Genomic DNA, 19,533 nt, shown 5'->3' on the forward strand with positions numbered 1-19,533 from the left:
AAGTGGCTAATAGATTATCCAAGGCTATAAAACTAGCTAGTCACAGGGGCACCTGGGTGGCTCAGTGGGTTGAGCCTCTGACTCTTGATTTCCACTCAGATCACTATCCCAGTGTCCTGGGATTGAGCCCTGCATCGGGCTCCGTGCTGAATGTGGAGCTGCTTAAGATTCTCTCTCTGTCTCTGTCTCTCTGTCTCTCTCCATCTCTGTTTCTCTCTCTCCTTATGCCCCTCCCCCGCTCACATGCTCTCTTAAAAAAAAGAAAAAAAAAAAAAAAACAGTCACAGATATCTAGTATCCGGACTCCTGGTCGGGGTGGGGAGGGGAGTGGGAGTTCCACTGACTTCTCCACATGTAAAAAAAATGTAGATACATCAGAATAACTCCTAACAGTGCATAATTCAATACACAATTTGTCTGAAGCCATCACTGCCAGTGCCACCACTGCTGAGATTGATATTATTACTCTTTACAGAGTTCCTTCAAATTAAAATTCAAACAAAAATATCCCTGTCAACTTTTAACCAATCCTCACAATGATTCTACAAGATAGGTAAAACAAGTGTCACTTGCCTTATTTGAAGCAAGGAAACTGAGGCACAATGGCTGAAACACATATACAATTTGCCTTGAGTCAGTTAAAATGAATAGGATAAGAACTTAGGGTTTTGGGGTCTCAACCCTTATTTAAAAACAAAACAAAATACTTCCATGTCTAACTGACACACTTAACCCCTTCAAACCTTAAAAAATTGGATACGCTTTTTTATATATACTTAGAGTGCTTCTAAAAATCTGAATCTAAACCAGGTGTTTCTTTGGTTATCCCATGCGGGGATAATAAATTTGCAAAAATTATGCATCTTTTATAAACATAATTCAGTAAAATATAAGGTTTCAAAAATCAGAAACATATTGTTTATCTGTTGAGATGAAGCTTTCACCAATAAGTTTTGAGACCACAGATTACCTACTAATAATTCTACTCTAACAAAATTATCAATGGAGAATCTGATATAAGTACTGTATAAAACCAGTTTCATAGGCTGAAATAGTATTTTTCAGCCACCCTCTGAACCAAAGAAAAGTTAGGATTGCAGAAATGAAAGCTCAAACTTTTTCTTGGTCTATGTAACCAGGGTGCTAAACCTGTTGCATGTACATATTAGGAAAAACTATAGAAGAGCTGACATACATTTCTAAAAAGCTAATAGAAGTACTGTACCTCGTTATTATCCCATAAAAATATAATATATGAGCATTCAAAATTTTTCCCAAGTTTTCATCAGTAGAGAAAAATGGTGCATATCATAAGCTGTTAAGACTTAAGATAATGGATAGAAAAGGCTTTATACCAAAGAAACAACCCCATATATTACTAGTTAGAAAAACAGATTTAATATAAAGGGTCAGGTTTTTACTAGTAGTGGTGGCTTCATTTCAAGAACACAGGATTTTTAGCTGATATATTGTGGAAACTTAAGTTTTTATGTTAAAAATATTACAACTATCCATGACACTTCTCCTACGTTAAAAGTTATTTGATAAAATTATATGCATATACGTATATGACAGCTTCTAAGTTAAAATATTTTTATGAAATAGAGGATAAGAATCTACACCTACAATATCCAGATCTTTCAATATCTCAAATGAAAATTGTAGGTCTCCCTTCAGTCAACATAAAGCAGGAATGGTTTCAGGACAACGGACAGAGAACTGTTCGCTAAGGGAGGGTGTAAAGTTAAAGGGTTTGTTTACAATAATAAAGGCAGGGCAGGCACAATGATTATACCCTCTTAGGGCTCTAATTAGAAAACAACTAATTTATTAGATGAAGCAAAATGGAGAGCTACAGAAGGAAATTAATACGGTAATATTACAGAATAGCTCTTAATTGCCTGTGCAAGTTGTCATTTATTTGGTTTGACTTGAAAACTATGTACTGGAAACTAATTTTAAGATAACACAAATTCACATGTTCTAAACTGTAAGATACTTTTGCATATAAAAGAGCAATAGTTTAAAAAATAGCATATGCTAATTCAGAAATACATGTACAGCACCTGCTCCGCTGCGACCGAACCATCTGTCTAATGCCATAATATATTTTAGGGTCCCTCATTGAATATAAAAGGTGTATTCATTCTATACCTTCTACCTAAACAGCTCCTTTTCTCCTCTGGGGCTGGGGTGGGAAGGAAGGACAAATCACCTCCCAGGGAATTAAAGGTATTGTTACAGAAATATTTCAGACATCATTCACAGAGAAAAAGACGCCGAAATGACTGGGGAGGTTTAAACAGAGACAGGTAAACACCCAGTTCTATCCATTTCCCAACACGTCCGTTTTGTATTAATGGAAGACTTCCAGATTAGTAAAACACTGGAGGGCGTCTCTCCACGCCATCCTAGGGGAAAAAGGTTCCAAAAGGCCAAAAATCACAACCTAAAATCACAGTTCCAGGAATGCAACCCTTGACTATCCCACTAGAAACTCTACAATGCATCATTTTTATTCTGCCCAGAGAAGGCTTATGATCTCTTTCTCGTCACCCCATTAGGGAAAATAAAATGAACGGAAACCACATATATGTACTGCCGTGCTGGCACATACGGGTTGGCACATATGTGCACGGGAAGCTGTACATATATGCCTGGACATATACATCATGCTGTGCGTGCCTGTGCATGGAAGACGGCTCCGCAGCGGCCGGGGGAACGCTTCCCTTGGGCAGCCCCTGCGCCCTTGACATGACAGCGGCGATCTGTCTCCTCTCCTCTTCGCTCAGCTGGCTCAGATCCGCCTCCATGCCGGCCGGGATCACGGTGTGCAAGGAGCTCCCCGCCCCGCCAGCCCCTCCTCCGGCGGCTGCCGCCGCCGCCGCCGCCGCCAGCCCTTCCGGGAGCCCTTCCCCTTCCAAGCTCGCCTCGTTGCCCATGGCTCAGAGGGACTCGGGGCCGCTGCGCTCCCTCCTTGCGCTGCGTCCCCGTCGGGAAGCCCGCGGCCCGACGAGCAACCGGAGCCGGGGTCCGCCGTGGGGCGTGCAGGCGGCCGAGTCCCAGGGCTCGGGACCCGGCACCGCTGCCCGGAACGCCAGGCGGGTGTTAGTCCCGCTCGCAGGTGACGCCCGCAGCTGGTGCCTCCTCCATGTTGGACAACTCCCCGAAGCCGCCTCAGCGCCCCGAGTCGGGAGAAGCAGGTCTGAGCAGTGCCAGCCGGGCGCCGTCCGCCCCTCCCACCGCGCCCCGCCTCCTCGCCCGCGCCCTCGCAGTGCGCATGCCTGTCTCGGAACAGGTGATGGCCGCACCCGTGCCCATCCCGTTCTGCGTCGCTCTGTATCCTTCCACACTCTCAGCACCGATTTAAAGGAGCCCGGGGAGAGCGCAGCTGAAAACCGGGACAACAGCCGGCGTTTCTTTCAGGCATATTTCAGGATGCCTCAACCTGAGTTTTAGCGGATTACAGTCAAGGGGTGGGGAGGGGCTGGAGGGGAGGTGTCAGTTTCCTTCTTTGATTCATGGGATCTGTAGTTTCAAAAAAAAAAAAAATTTTTTTTTTTTTTTTTTTTTTTTTTTTTTTTTTTAAGGGAGCGTTTTTAAAGATTTTAGTAATGGATTCAGGTAACGAGATTAACAGGAGAAATCTCTGATGCCTTTGGGACAAATTTCCCCAAAGGAGCCGAAACTGGACCTTTTCACTTAGGACTTTTCCAGAATAATTACATTAAAACCTTAGGTACAGCAACCGCAAGGAGGTAAAGTTTTTGAATGCTTATCATTGTATTGTTCCCTAAAGGGACTACACAAAAGTAAGGGGTTACGGGAAATTATGGAGGAGATACTGTAGTAAGATTCAGATTGTAGAGTATTAAAATGTTCAAGTGGTGTGAAATTTTGAAAACATGAATTCAGTCCTTTTTTGTACAAATGGACAGAATAACCAAAAAAGTGGAATTAATCTGTACAGACACACACAGATGGCTAGCAGCAGAGTTGTAACTAATAACCCATCCCCACTCACCCCAAACGCACAAACTCTTCTTGCTACATTTCCTCGAAGGGAATGTTTTCCTTCAACACCGAATCCACAACCCCAATTTTACTATCTACCTTTGCTAACAAAATGGACGTAATGTCTCAGTTGTTGAGATTAATCAAAAGCTAACAACGGGAACGAAAAAATAAATAGAAATGAATAAATTGCCCTGAGAGTTTCTAAGTGTTTACAATAAGCGTTATAAAAGTTTTATATTTTGCATTCCACCAGTATCAAAACTAAAAAATGGTTCAGTTATAAAATTTGTGACACTTTTTTTTTCATGTTTATTTATTTTGAGAGAGAGTGCTGGCACAGTGGGGAGGGGCAGAAAGAGAATCTTAAGCAGGCTCCACACCCAGCTGGGGAAGTGGGGTGGAGGGCAGGGTGTTCCATCTCATGAATCCTGAGATCCTGACCTGATTCAAAATCAGGAGTTGGATGCTTAACCAACTGAGCTATGCAGACACCCCAAAGTGTACTGCTTTTAAAAAAGTCCAGTCATCAGATGAAGTTTCACTGCTGGTTGGGTTCCCATAAAAACTTTGCATAAAGTTTAATTCTCTTACAACACATTGAGATGTGACTTCCAAAGTCAAAGCTACAAAGTCATGCTTTGTAAAGAGAATGCTTTCACCTCATACAAACCAATGACATGAAGCAACCTAACATTCTGAGGGGCACGTTTGGAGACAATATGTTATCATCATATTTCTAAAAATGAATTTGCCTCAAAAAAGATATAATCGGTACATAATCCTGAATCTCTGACAAAATGAGTAACTGCTCCAATGCCCAGGCAGCCCCTAGGAATCAAACTCTAGTTTTGTGACAAAAATACATCCTATGTATTCACATCCACAAACGACGAAGTTAAAAAATTGCTAGGATGAGCACTCTTTTCAAAGTCTAGCCTCAGAATAATGATTAAACTAGAAAACAAATGGTTAATGCTATATTCTCTCTTATTATAGATGGAAAGGAACCTTTAAAGTAATAAGAAAGAAATAAGTGTTAATCAATATGCAAAGTAGTGTGCAGACTAAACAAGAAGTCATAATCTGTAAGATGGGAGTATTATAGCCCATTGCGAAAACATGTGCATTCACCTTCTCCTTCCCTCCTCTCCCAGGAGGAAACATTAGAAAACAGGGAAATGGGACATGTGGTAGAAAGAGTGAATGCACTGTGAAAACAAGTGGGAAACATTTGGGTTGTTGACTTTGTAAAATAATTTTGCCTTTAGGATCTTCATACCTGTGAGTTTCTAAAAATGTTTAATTTTTCAGCCTTCCATTCAGGCTTAACAGTTGCTTGTGCTTGGGAGGTGTTTCAGATCTAAAGAAAAACACTAGAGCAAAAGCCAGGTGCTTTGCTTGTGTGCGAATTCTCAGAATTCTGGGAGTACAAGGATGAGAAGTCAAATGCTATAGATAACTTTATGGAGTTTGTTCTTGCTTACCCAGAAAAAATGTCACAGTTTCATTCTGCAAATTAACTAATGGTGCTATATTCAAAATCTTTGTTGTTCCCTGTTCATTATACTTACCGTAAATATTTATTTGAATTTGGATTGATTTAACAAGCTGATAGTTCAGCTCCAATTCACTCAGCCTGATAGGTAAGTCATAAAAGTGATCAATTTATGAACACCTTCACTGCTATATACCATTATGTCTTTCTAAAATGGCTTCTCAACTCTAGAAAACCAGATCTTTTCCGTTGTTTACTTCTTGCCTCCCTTCCCCAGGTAGGTTCTATTTTAGTAGATTAGAACAAATCTAAATGTGATAATTAACAACTAAATATGACTAGATAATGAATGCTTGGCATGAAATTGCCCAGTCTACCCATGGTCCTCACAGATACCACTCAACCCAGTATAAAATCGAATAGACCACCTTGTATGTCACATGCGCAATACTTGAATGAGTTCAGGGTCTGCAAAAATTAAACTCAGAATAGTCTTCACCAATATAGAAAAATGTGTAGTCTCACTAGTCTTTAAAAACCTACAATTAAATAATCCTTGTATAATTTAATTTATCCTTTTATTTAAAAATAATAGCATGTATTTATTAAACTCTATTTAGTAAGCAATTATCTTAATATGGGCATATTTATTAAATGCCCATTATATCTTTATTAAAACCATTTTAATGGTGCTAGTAAGTGTTTTGTAAAATAGGCCCTTTCATAAGCTAAATTTGTGAGTATAAATAGATTCAACCTTTCTGGAAGATAATTTAGCAATATCTATCAATAGCCTTAAAAAGAGTCATAATCTGTGATACACTTCTGGAAATCAGTTACCAAAGAGACTGAGTTACGAAAATGACTGTGGAAAAAAAATGTTCCCTAGAGAATTATTTATAATAGCAATAAATAAAAAGGCATTACTGCCCTCATAAATAAGAACGGAAAAGTAAAACCTGGTACAACCAGATGTTTGTATTTTATGAAAATATTAATTTAAAATAATGCTTTTAATTTTTCTTAACATTACTCATTTTTGAGAGACAGAGAGAGACAGAGCATGAGCGGGGAAGGCGCAGAGAGAGAGGGAGATACAGAATCTGAAGCAGGCTCCAGGCTCTGAGCTGTCAGCACAGAGCCCGATGCAGGGCTTGAACTCATGAACTGCGAGATCATGACCTGAGCCGAAGTCGGATGCTCAACCAACTGAGCCAACCAGGCGCCCCTAAAATAATGCTTTTAAAGAGTTCATTATAGGAAAAAATTCACAAAGTATACATAGGATAAGTTTTCATAAACTTATGTGATCACGATTGTGCAAAAATAAATAAATAAATAAACTACTAAAATGCATAGAAAATAAACCCAGGAAAAAAATCAAATAAACCAACGAACAAAACCCATACAAGTAAAACCTAGGTTTATGAGAATAATTCATTCCAGAAACATGCTTGTAATTCAAAGCATATCAAAGCAAATTTCATGAACCATTGGCTCAGTTGTGATCATGAGACATTTGGCCTCATGTACTATTTGTATTACAAGACATCACTCATTTGTTCAAGTTAAAATTTATTAGCAATGTTTGTTCATCTTGAGAACACTCACAGAACAAGTTACTCACAATCCAAGGTTTTACTGTGTATTTAATAAGTAATCTTACTTTTTCTTCCTAATTTTCTATATTTTCCAAAATGAATTTGTCGATTTTTCTTTATGGTATAAGAGTCCCAATAATTATGAGTAGTCATTTTTAAAAACCACAAAAACAATGAACTTGGGTGAAGCTAGGTAAGCAAAATTCTAACATCATTTTGTAGCAAATGCCTATGAAGAAACTGGAAAAAAAAAAAAGTGCCATGGTATATAGGCTAATAGTGATTTCGTGTTATTTGATGAGTGGTAAAACTTAAAGTATTCTTATACTTTCTATATTTAAAAGACCATGCATTTTAGTGTATGCATGGATGCATATATTCATGTTTGTGTAAATATAGACAGTCTGACATTTTTATATAGGTACATACCTTTTTTTAATGTTCCTTCTCTAGTGGAAGGTAAGAGAAGATTGTGTTAATTTAGTGGAGCAAGAACCTGCAGTGGTTTAAGGACCAACTTCATTTTTGGCTGTGGTTGATCTGCTTCTCAATTGCAGCTCTAAGCCATTTTTTGTTAGCTTTTCTTTAAAATGAGATTTGCAGCTACAGTGGAGGAAATTCAAGTGAGATTATAGTTGATTATGAACTGGCTTCTCAATTTTGAGAAAAAAAACATGAGAAGTATTTTAGAACAAAGTTTGATAAATTTATTTTTGAATTGTGACATCTGGACTATCAGGCAGTTGTGGGGTTTTTTTGTTTGTTTCCCCTTTTATGCATATTCTACAGCAAAATATAATTTAAAATAAAAGAAAAAGTTAATTGTACTTAAAATATGTTCCTATGGGTACAGGATGTATAAAATATTATGAATAGGGGCACCTGGATGGCTCAATGAGTTAAGCAGCTGACTCTAGATTTTGGCTCAGGTCATGATTTCGTGATGATGAGACGGAGCCCCTCACTGGTCTCTGCACTGGGCCTGGAGTCTGCCTAAGATTCTCCTCACTCTGCCCATCCCGCATATGCTCGCTGGTGCTCATGCTCTCTCTCTCTCTCAAAAATAAAATAAAATAGAGGCACCTAGGTGGCCAGTCACTTAAGCATCCGACTCTTGGTTTCAGCTCTGGTCCTGATCTCATGGTTCCTGAGTTCCAGCTCCACTTGAGATTCTCTCTCTCTCTCTCTCTCGCTCTCTCTCTCTGCCCCTCCCCTGCTCACTCTGTCTCTCAAAATAAATAAACTTCAATAAGTAAGTAAACAAATAAATGAAATGAAATAAATTTAGTTACTATGCCACTTTACACTAGTACTTTTTAAGTTGAAAATTACCAACAAGTCATGATGTTATAACATAGATGATTCAGCATTATGTATTCACCTGTTTCATAAATAGACTTTAGAATTCAGAACCTACTCCCTACTCTTTGGAAAATGGAGACATGTATGCACGTCCTACTTACATGATGTTTTGGTTGACAATGTCTGACTTTAAATCCCAGCAGCTCTGCCATCTTACATCTATTTGGGTTAGCGAGTCACTAGCTTTTTAGAATGTGGGGCTCCTCAACTGTAAAAATGGAGACAATAATATATACTACCTCTCTGGGCTCTTGTCATAGTTACATTAGAAAAAGATGTGAATGCACTTTTGAACCAAGAAACATATCAGTACAGTTGTGGCAGATTGTTACAATACTTGTCCTAGATGAATCACACCTCCCTGTGTCCACTGCCCTTTAAAGTGGGACTGCCATGCTTCCCATCAAGATATACTGTTTCCTCACCCTTAGACTGGAGCTGAACCCCTATCTTATTTTTATCAAGAGAATGTAGTGGGAGAGGCATGTAACTTGCTAGGCTAGCCTTCCTATATAGCCCTCTTCGTGCTCAGAGACCACCATAATCTAAAGAAGCTCAGGAGGTGAGACTCCATGAAGAGAGGAGCCCAGCTGCCCCAGTCTCCAGCGATCCCAGCTGAGGCCTTGATGAGTCCCGCTGGAGAACCCTCCCTGCCTCAGAGAGCATATCTGCTGGCTACAGTCACATCACTGAGCCAGGTGAGACCAGGAGAACTGCCCAATCAGCCGAGAGAATCAGGAAATAGAATAATAGTTGTTATAGTAATTATTGTCTTATTTTAAGTCACTAACTTTTGGGGGTTTTAGTCATTTAACTGATATTCCAGTTTTTACACATTATGATTACGCATAATCTTTCAAAATTCCCTTTTCATTCTTTTCCTTCTAGTGACTATTTTCCCATTTACTGTCCAGATGGACTTGAGTTATTTGTTCAAAATTTCCAAATACCACCCTTCTAAACTATAAATGGGAAAGAGCCCAATTATGCTGAATACTTACGTACTTGTTTCGTGAAAGGCTCAAACAAGAAAATATATGGGAAGATCATTTTTCAACTATGTAATGCTATCCAAATATAAAGTTATATAAAAAGATGAAAAATTTATGCATGAGAATGTTTCTGAGAAAGACCAATGTATTTATTTGAGAAACTTCTGGGAGAGGAGGCATTCTTAAGGTCCTACTCAAGATGGTGGCTAGATTGACAATTTACAGATCCTTGGGATTAGAGGTTCAAAAATATTTTTAAGATTTTTTTAAAAATATGATACAAAAAGTATACATTATATAACAGTGACTTTAATATCTATCTAGTAAAACCTGTTAATATTCACATTATCCTTCAAAGGAGTCAGAATCACATCAGCTAGAGGATACTCAGTTTTACCTAGCCTGGTGATGGACTGCAGCTCAGACATCTTGAAAAGTTAGGGCTTTCTCTGAATTGCTCTGTATTTCAGAATAAAGAGAGCAACTTGAATTGGTTGAGTAGCATGGGTTCGAAGTCAAAAGTAGAGAAATGTATGAGGATGAAAGGAACCTGATGCCACTTACTTTGTGGAAAGGTGAATTAGAAGTGTCCTCACTGCTACCCTCTAGTGGTGATGTGGCATAGGGGCCTTTGCAGGACTGACCTGCCCCTGAGGATCCTAGGTGGTTCCTGTAGATTGTACAATGGAAAGCCCAGCTCCGTCTCCCTCATGCAAATTCCAGGAAAATTTAAATTACTAAGGAATTTACGCATTATTGATTCTTTGAGGGAGGAGAGAGGTGAGGAGTGGCACAGAAAGAGAAGCAAAGATTTATATCTGACTTGATACACATTAAAAATATAGGCAAGGTACATACGATGTATACGCACGGGAGCTGGAAGACAAAAGATTTTTAACATCTGTGGTTCAGTCATTATTATCATATGGGCTGAAGTGTAAAGTCTGTAATGGTTTTCAGAGAGTCCCATAATTTTCCCATATGCTAATTCCAAGCTCATGGGATAAATCTTTAGAAAGTTTTGCTCTTGTCTGTCTGCAAGCAAAGAAAGAATAGATGAATTTTAATAGGGATATCTCAAGTGTAATTGGAAAAATTCACAAGTTACTCTTTCAATAATAAGTCAAAACCCTGAGAGAATATTATGTTTATCTATAGATATTTTGAAAAGGATCAATAGTTGGCCCTCATCTCAGACAAATTATATCAAAATCTTGATGGAAGGGCATGACATTTGTATTTTTAAAACTCCCCAGATGATTGTATTATAGAGCTTGGGGTGGGAAGTACTACTTTGAAAGGATAGAAGATTTTAATGTCAGCATTACAAGACTGAAGACAAGAAAGAGGCACTTGGGAATCCATGTAGACTTTTCTTTGAAGCTGAAGCCGAAGGCATCATCAACATAGTTGCCATCGTCAGAAATTATTTTTTTAAGAAAAAAGCAAAAGTCACAGATTTACTCTTCAAAAATGGTAGCCTATCTGCATTTGGACTATGGTATGCAATTCTGGTCACTGCATTTTGAAAAATGTGCAATAGATTTAGAGAAGCACAGCAAATCAAAGAAAAGAAGACATAAAATCACTCTAATCAAGAAGACTGAAGGGGTGAATCTAGAAGAATAAGAGCCTCCTACTGAAGAACGCGAAATCAGGACATGTTTACCCAAATGTGCTAAACTAAAACCAAGGGGATTTTAGGACACATGGAAAAGACATGATTAAGAAAAAAATAGTAACAGGATATAGCACATGTATGGATGGATTTATATATCATATTAGAATGGATAATCCTAATTCTTCACTAACATCACTTTTCTCCTCTTTGGGACAAGTAGCTACACACAGTTGCCAGCTTCTCTTGCAGTTCTACGTGGCCCTGTGATCCAGCTCCACCCGATATAAGTATGCTACTTCCAGGACCAACCAAAGGAATTCTGGTATGTACACCTCCATGGGTGACAAAGATGGAGACTAGGGTTTATGTGGATGGAAGATGGCAGAACCATTGGGTGGATTCCATTGGGAGAGTTTCCTCAATGACCACGTATGGAATTCTGCCTTTCCACCTAAGACCACCTTCCCTGGGACAGTTTGTGAGTGAGGGAGGAGGAAACATATATTACAGAGATACGTCTATACAGGAGAAAGTAACACCAATAAAATACATTCCCTCCTTATCCTTTCCACATCAGTGATCCCGATTCCACTTTTCTTTTGAAATAGCAAGACACAAGACAGGTAAATCTGGGTGCTTCAGTGACTCTTGAAAATGCCATGCTCACTTTTTCTCCAGTTTCCGTTTTTCCTCAATATGGCAAGATTGTCCCCTCACTCCGATCCATCTATGCCTTTCCCCAGGCCAAACCCATTCACCATCAGAAGACCTTTTCCTATTGTGAAGCTGCTACTGTTCTCAATCATTATTTGAAAATCTTACTCATTTGGCATTTTTTTACATATAGTCTTCCTTTCTTTGGTGAACTGTTTCAGAACTGAGTTTTTCAAGTAATGCAACAATGTTTTTATTTCTCTTGCCGTCCCATCAGTATCTAGTGCACATAGTGAATGCCCAACCAACAGACATCAAATGCATTACTTAATGAGATGTCTTCAGGTTAAAAATGTGAATAATGCAAAACAGACATTAGGTTATTTTGTGGGGGACTTCTATAAATGAGAAATAAGGGATGGCCTTCATTGAGGTGAAGAAATCCTATAATGATACAATTTTTAACTCATAAATATTATATATTTAATGTATCACCAAGGCACTCTGTTAAGTATCTTATATATGTTTTGATCTCCATTAATCCTTCTGACAGTTTTATTACGTAACTATTGTTTTGTCCATTTTATAAGTGAAAATATAGAGATTAAGGAAAGTTATTTCAATTTCTCAAGGTCTTTTAACCAGCAAATAACAAGAGAGAATTCAAACCTCACCCAACCTGAATCTTATACCTACTGCTTTCCTCACTTAAACTATCTTCCATTTCTAATTGTAAAAGATAGTTCCTGCTAAAGAGCACATAGACTCATGGGGTGGTATATCCTATGGCCACTGTCAGAACTTGGATAATACACTTAGTATACTGGAAGTACATATACTTTCTTTAACAAGCTAACCCAAATGTATAATAAGTGGAAAATGGCATTTGGTCCTTTGTCCAAGAAATATTCCAGGCAGCCAAAGAGAATAAAAATAAATAAGGATATTGAAAAAAATATAACGAAAGCACTTCTCATTATTCAGATTTTATAGTAGGATTTAATAATAAATTGTCTTTATCATTATCAATTTATCATGTTTTATTTGCAGTTAGGGCTAGATGCTTTGACTTCAAATCAGACGGCAAGAATTTTATGTTCACCATTTCAGGAGCCATTTGGGGAATGTTTAATTTTATTCCATCCAAGCTCTAGATTTGCCAGGTTAATTATTGATGAGTAAGCGGAGGATGGAAAGGATTTTATATAATCCTGCCTGAGGCTTCCCATGTCTTCCCCCATCCGACTTACAGCTCATATAAAAAGATCAGTGTCTGCTCTTGGCAGATGGTCCATAACCTGCCTATAATAATAATACTTCATGTTTTTCATTTATTGCAGGGATCTCAAACTTTTGAAAACCAACAGCCATACAACACAGCAACAATCATCATAGGTCTGTTTTACAAATGGTTAACCTGTAGAAATGAATCAATGAGCCAGACTCCAGCATACTCTTGAGTCATTTACACCTGCCACCAGAGAAGTTTTATTTTTCACACATGTTATGCTCATCATCCATAAGACCAAAGACCTACCAACCACAGGTTCAAAATCTCAGCTCTGCAAAGAAAAAAGAGTAATTGTATCAATCTACTAAATGATACTCCAAAGTAGATAACCATGGTCTTTTATGGATTTCTTTGCCATTCTTGACAGGAAGTGGTAGCTATTTTTAATCATACAAACTTAAAGACTAAAACAGAAGCTATTAGATTTTCCAAGGAGGAAAGCCCCCGTCTGAAGAGAACAATACAGTTTCTTTCTTGTCATCTTATGGGTTTCATTCCATTCTCAAATGCATCCTGAGGAAAGATGAACTGACAGGCACCAGAAGCAAGGTCATACCTTTTAGATCACCAGTTTGCTTTAGGGGACCTAGAAGCCCATCTTGGAATCATGTCTCTTGCCCACCTGCCTGCCTGCCTTACCAGCCAGAGATGGTCTCCAGGCTGAGGCTTCCTTCATTCAGCAGCCATCCTTAGCACCCACTATGTGTGCATGCTAGAAATATAGTGATATACAAAGCAGACTCAGTTCCTGTTCGTGAAATGAGTGTATAGTGTAGTAGGGAGACACAGATATTTTAAAAGGTAATTACACATGTGTTACTATCAAAAATAGCAAGCTAGCTGATGTGGACAAGACTTCTTGCTGAAAAGAACTAAGAAATTGGTCAAAATGCATTCAAAGGAATATTAGTGTGAATTAGAGCTGAAAATACAGTGAAGGAAGATGAGAACCTGCAAGCTGCTTCTGCGCTGAGAGCATTTGCTGATTTGGAAAAAATTCAACTCTCCTTCAAACAGCCTCAGTGAGCAAGGAGGACGGAAATAAAAACCCAGAGTCTGCAAACAGTGAAGGGTCTGACATGAGATCCTCCCCAAATAATAAGCTGGAACACGAAAGGGCTACAGGGCAAGGGTGAACTGGAAAGGTATCACTTCTTTCTTTAAATTGCCTAAGTTCTTCAGAAAACAGTCTCAAATTTCATCTCTCCAATATTAAAGTGGCCTCCAGGTAAAAGGCAAAAGCCAAAGGAAGTCTTATCTGGAGGAAGATACTTTCACCATAGACCTCTATAAATTTCTGTTCTTTCAGGGAAAGAGGAAGACATATGCTTAGATTTATGGTTGTTTCAGGGGAGCTGGTGAAATGTAGCTCAAGACTTTTTGGAATAGTTCAAGAGAAGAATGGGAGAAGAAACTAAAGAGAGTGAAATAAAACAACACTGAGTAGTAAGAAGAGCCCAAGGGATCCTTGAGCCAGAGACTGTAACATTGTCTATGATCCTTCTGGGCAATGTATGCTTCCCGGACCTTCGGCATCAGCACCATCTGAGAGATTATGGGAAATAGACTCTCAAGCCTGAACCCAGACCTACGGAATCGGAATCTGCATTTTAACAAAATCCCTAGGTGATTCGTATGCACATTGAAGTTTGAAATAGTGAATGGGAATAATGAAACCTGATCTAGATCAGTGAGAATGGGAAAAGAGAAGGACTGTTAGATATGTAGCTGCTGCCCATTACGATGTTAGAGGCCATGGGTTGGCTAACAGACTCTGTAGTTTCTAACTTAAGCACCAGAAAGATGATGCTTCAACAGGCTTTCAAATCCCATGGCATGCACAAAGCCATTAGGAAGGCAAATGGTATTACACAATTTTTTTTTGTCCCACTTGTTGCTTTGGCTTAGAGAAAATGGATAGTTAGAGCTTCCATGTGATTAGAATGGAAGTGTAATTGGAATTCAGTATCTTGAGTCTGGAACCAGTAATTGTTCTGCTGAGCATAATATTAGACAAAGTATTTTCCAGGTGTGATGAGCAAAACTAAATCCAAAAAAAAAAAAAAAAAAAAAATCAACTTTCCAGGAGATGGTTGGAGTCAGCCAGCCTCTGCTCCACTGTAACCATGTGGGATTAAAAAAAAAAAAAAAAGGCATGATGAAAAATGCAGGTATGTCAGAGGATGTGCAACAGGACTTGCCGCAGCAATACAGCACAGACGATCTTGCAACCTATGCGGAGATGGAGTTTGACAAGAAGTACATCCCATTCTGGCAGTGCACCATGAGGAGAACTGGAGAGAGTAAGTGATACACGAAACCAAACACTGTATCTGCTTCTACCTGGGACAAGTGGTCATTCACCTGTTCAAACCTAGTAAAAAGCTTGGACTGTGTCATGTTTGTTGTGATCAATCTAAAATAAGGACTGCAGCCTAAATTCCAAATACCAGAGAATGAAATCATCATCCTTGCTGAGAAAACACTTTGACCTCTGGACCTTTATTATGTTGCTTTGTACAGGGCATTCTCTGTACTAGTTTGTTTGTCCCCCACCCCCTTTCCTTTTTTTTTTTTTTTATACTAGTTTTTTATAGTTATAAAACAATTAGCAAAATAAGTAAACAAACAAAAAATCCACCCTCCCAAAAAAAAAAAAACCAAAGAAACACTAATCTGAAAGATATATGCACGCCTATGTTTATTGCATCATTATTTACAATAGCCAAGATATGGAAGCAAGCCAAGTGTCCATTAATAGATGAACGGATAAAGAGGATGTAATACACACACACACACACACACACACACACACACACACACACACACACTGGAATATTTCTCAGCCATAGAAAGAATGAGATCTTGCCATTGGCTACAACATGGATGGATCTAGAGGGTATTATGCTAAGTGAGATAAGGGAAAACAAATACCATAGGATTTTGCTTATATGTAGAATTTAAAAAAATAAATAAATAAGCAAAAAAAGAAACAAACAAAAACAATTTGGACTATTAAATACAGAGAACAAACTGATGGGCACCCTGGAGAAGGTGTGGAGGGAGATGGGTAAAACAGAGGCAATTAACAAGTACAAGCTTCCAGTTATAAATTAAAAAATTAAGCACAGAGATGAAAAGTACAGGATAGGGAATCTAATTAATTTTTAAAAATTAGCCATATTTTAAAAATTAGAGGCGCTCCTGGGTAGTTCAGTCTATTTAGTTTCCAACTCTTGATTTTGGCTCAGGTCATGATCTCATGGCTCGGTTGGGTTCAAGCCCCACTTGGGGCTCTGCACTCACAGTGCTCCTCCGGTAGTGACTAACATGACAAGCCAGTTACTGGAGGCTAAATGTAGCCCATATTCACATAGTAATCTGTACATGCTATTCTTTTTTTAGTTGGAAGATTTTCTATTAAAAAATTTTAGATGTCATGCTTCCTTGGAAAATTGAAACTGACCGCCCTGAGCCCATTCGTGCTAGGCAACACTCGACTGGAGTAGCAGCTTTCTCCATTAGGTCTGCTCCCACCTGACTTCTTAGTTTACGTTCCCCGCCTCCTGTAGACATTTTGTGTTTCACCACGCCACCGTCTCCATTTCTCCACTAGAGGAGACACTATATTTCTACCAATTAGAGATAACTAATGAGGGCTTATAAAATTCATAACTGATTTTAGACCTATCAACAGAACTACATTTTTAAAAGATGGACAGTGAGATGTGCAGTATGTTAGAGACTTCACCCACATTTTCTTCTTTGCATCTCCACTGATTCCTTTGAGCTTATTGGTTTGTGTGCCTGGATAATAAGTAGTGACAGGTTGAAGTTTTTCTGTATCTTTGTCAGAGTTGCAATTAATAATCATGTAAGTAGAATAATAGTGATGACAATATGGGGGGAGGTTAAAAAACCTTCTTTAGTCATTACCTCCCAAAATAATTTCTAATAAACGTCATACATGAACTCACTTATTTCTAAAAATCTGTTTGAGGTCAAGAATTAACATTGGCTTTTTTTTTTTTTTTTTTTTTAATGATCCCTTGTCTGGAGTTTCTAAGTTCTCCAGAACTCACTACCCACTTTTAGAAGTAGCAATATTTTAAAACCCCTTATAGATAATGTGATAGATTAGCATGCCATAGATCTGACCATAAATTCAATAACAAAATAAAATTCTATTTAACCTTTAGGGCCTGCAATCTATTTTTTAACTTTTCAGAAAAAAATCTGGCCCAAGCCAGAAATATGGGCCACTTGAGACACCTTCCTTTCTTGAAGATTGTTAAATTATACACTGTACAATTTCTAGCACAAATAGCCTTTCCTAACTTATGTTCCCCTTGATCCTTAAATGAACTTTTTTCCATTCTAAGATGTGTCTTATATTACCTCTTAATAGATGTTTAAGCATCGCCAGGTCTTGTGTTCTCACCCCTGTCCCAGTCTATCCAAATCCTACCCAGGCTTCATGGGCCTTCTCAAATGCATAGCATTCATGAAATCATCCCTGCTTATTCTATTACTTTCTATACATTTGGTATATGTCATGCACCAGATTGAAATAGTATTCCTCTTGTTTTGTTTTTTTTTTAACATTTATTTATTTTTGAGAGAGAGAGAGAGAGACAGAGCGCACGCACAGGAGTGGCAGAGAGAGAGGGAGACACAGAATCCGAAGCAGGCTCCAGGATCTGAGCTGTCAGCACAGAGCCTGACACGGGGCTCCAAGTCACAGACCATGAGATCATGACCTGAGCCGAAGTTGGACCCTTAGCTTAACTGACTGTGCCACCCAGGCACCCCGCCTCTTGTTAAGTTTTAACCCCTTTGGCAATGTGTTGCATCCTGTGTGGACTGTACCCTATATTTTTTTTTCCCACAACATTGCTTTCTATAAGAAAGACTCTATAAATACCCACTGACAGCCCAGTTCTGAGATCTAATAGCTTAAAGCAAAGATCCTATATCATCAATTTTCTCTCCATAAAGAATCTTTCCCATCAGCACACAAACATACTTCCATTCCTAGAATTTTTTTTTAATAAATTCTCTCTTGACCTTATTTCTCTCTCTAGCTATAACCTATTTCTGTGTTCCCCTCTATAGCTGAACTGATGATCTCCCCCAGTGTTTTTGAATTTATATGTTCAGCCTATATTATATCTAATAGTTATATCAAATTTAGCATATTCAAAATCAATACTTATTTCTACCCTGACCCAAAACACTACTCACGTTGTTTGCCACAATTCGTTTAACAGTAACTTTACCCCTCCAGTTGGTAAAGTCAGATTTCTTTGGATCATTTTTGACTCTTATCTTTCTCTTGTACCTAATGCCAATCCAGTGGCATATTCTAGTGTCTTCAACCTCAGAATTGATCTGGAATCCAAACACCTCTCACTTCCCACACTGAGTATGATTACTCACACATCTCCTGCTTGGATTATTGCCATAGCCTTCTCTCTGTTCTGGTAGTTTCCACCCTTGCCTCACTTTGTTTGCTACACAGGAAGTGACCAGAATGCTGCTATCAGATCATGTCACTTGTCTGCCTCATAGTCATCCAGTGACTTCCCAACTTAAAGAAAAAGGCAAAGATTTGCCAGGGCCTAGAAAGTCCTACATGATATTATACCAACCCTTTTTACCTCCTAGTACTTTCCCCTTTATTCATATCCTTCCAGCCATATTGGCCAACTTGTTTTTCAAACATACCAGCCATACTTATGCTTCAGGTCGTTTATACTCACCATTCCCTCTTCCTGGTACATTCTGCCTTCCTCTGTCCACAGAGCTTTAAATATTTGCTCTCTAGTCCTTTGTCCCAAGGTCATCTTTTCCTTGAGATCTTACACAGTCTCTTTAAAATGGCAATCTGTGTGGCACCTGGGTGGCTCAGTCATTTCAATGTCCAACTGGTGATTTCTGCTCAGGCCATGATCTCACAGTCATGAAATCAAGCCCCACGTTGGGCTCAGTGCAGAGTGTGGAGGCTGCTTGGGATTCCCTCTCTCTCTGCCCTTCCCCCACTCGTTCTACCCCTTCTCTCTCCCTGAAAATAAGTAAACTTTAACAAAATTTTAAAAATAAAATAAAACTTTTTACCCACCTCACCGCTCCTTATTGTCCTCCATTACTTAATTTTCCCCATATCACTTATTCATATCTGACTATGCTGTATACTGCTTATTTATTTTGTCATCCCAAAAAGAATGTGTACTGCATCAGAGCAAATGGAGGCTCTTTGCTGTTTGCTGATTTATTCCTAAAGTCCAGAACAGTGACTGGCACGTAGAAGTTATTTGGTAAATATTTTATGAATGTGGGGATAGTTGAGTGAATGGATAAAAGATTAACATTATCTATTGCAAAACTAAATTACAGTTGAAATACAGTTTTAATACATTCCTTCTGATAAATTCAGAGGGAAATCCCCATGTTATCTTTGGATAGTACAAACCATGTTTTTGGACTCAGGTGCCACATCC

The 19,533-nt window shown here is 38.6% G+C and overlaps 1 protein-coding gene across 8 annotated transcripts in view; it reads right to left on the reverse strand.

Moving 5' to 3' along the window:
• PCLO (piccolo presynaptic cytomatrix protein) overlaps positions 1-3,213 on the reverse strand; it is a 429,470-nt gene extending 426,257 nt beyond the window's left edge. For all 8 annotated transcript variants that reach the window (XR_008420455.1, XM_053897773.1, XM_053897770.1 and 5 more), the window contains exon 1: positions 2,686-3,213. Coding sequence is in view for 7 of the 8 variants with exons in the window: in XM_053897773.1 (XP_053753748.1) it covers positions 2,686-2,942 (257 nt within the window). In the remaining variant the exon portion in view is untranslated. The remainder of the gene's footprint in view (positions 1-2,685) is intronic.
• Positions 3,214-19,533: the final 16,320 nt, after the last annotated feature.

The sequence above is a fragment of the Panthera pardus genome, unplaced genomic scaffold (genome assembly GCF_024362965.1).
Source record: "Panthera pardus isolate Hobbes unplaced genomic scaffold, ASM2436296v1 HiC_scaffold_8, whole genome shotgun sequence".
NCBI lineage: Eukaryota > Metazoa > Chordata > Mammalia > Carnivora > Felidae > Panthera > Panthera pardus.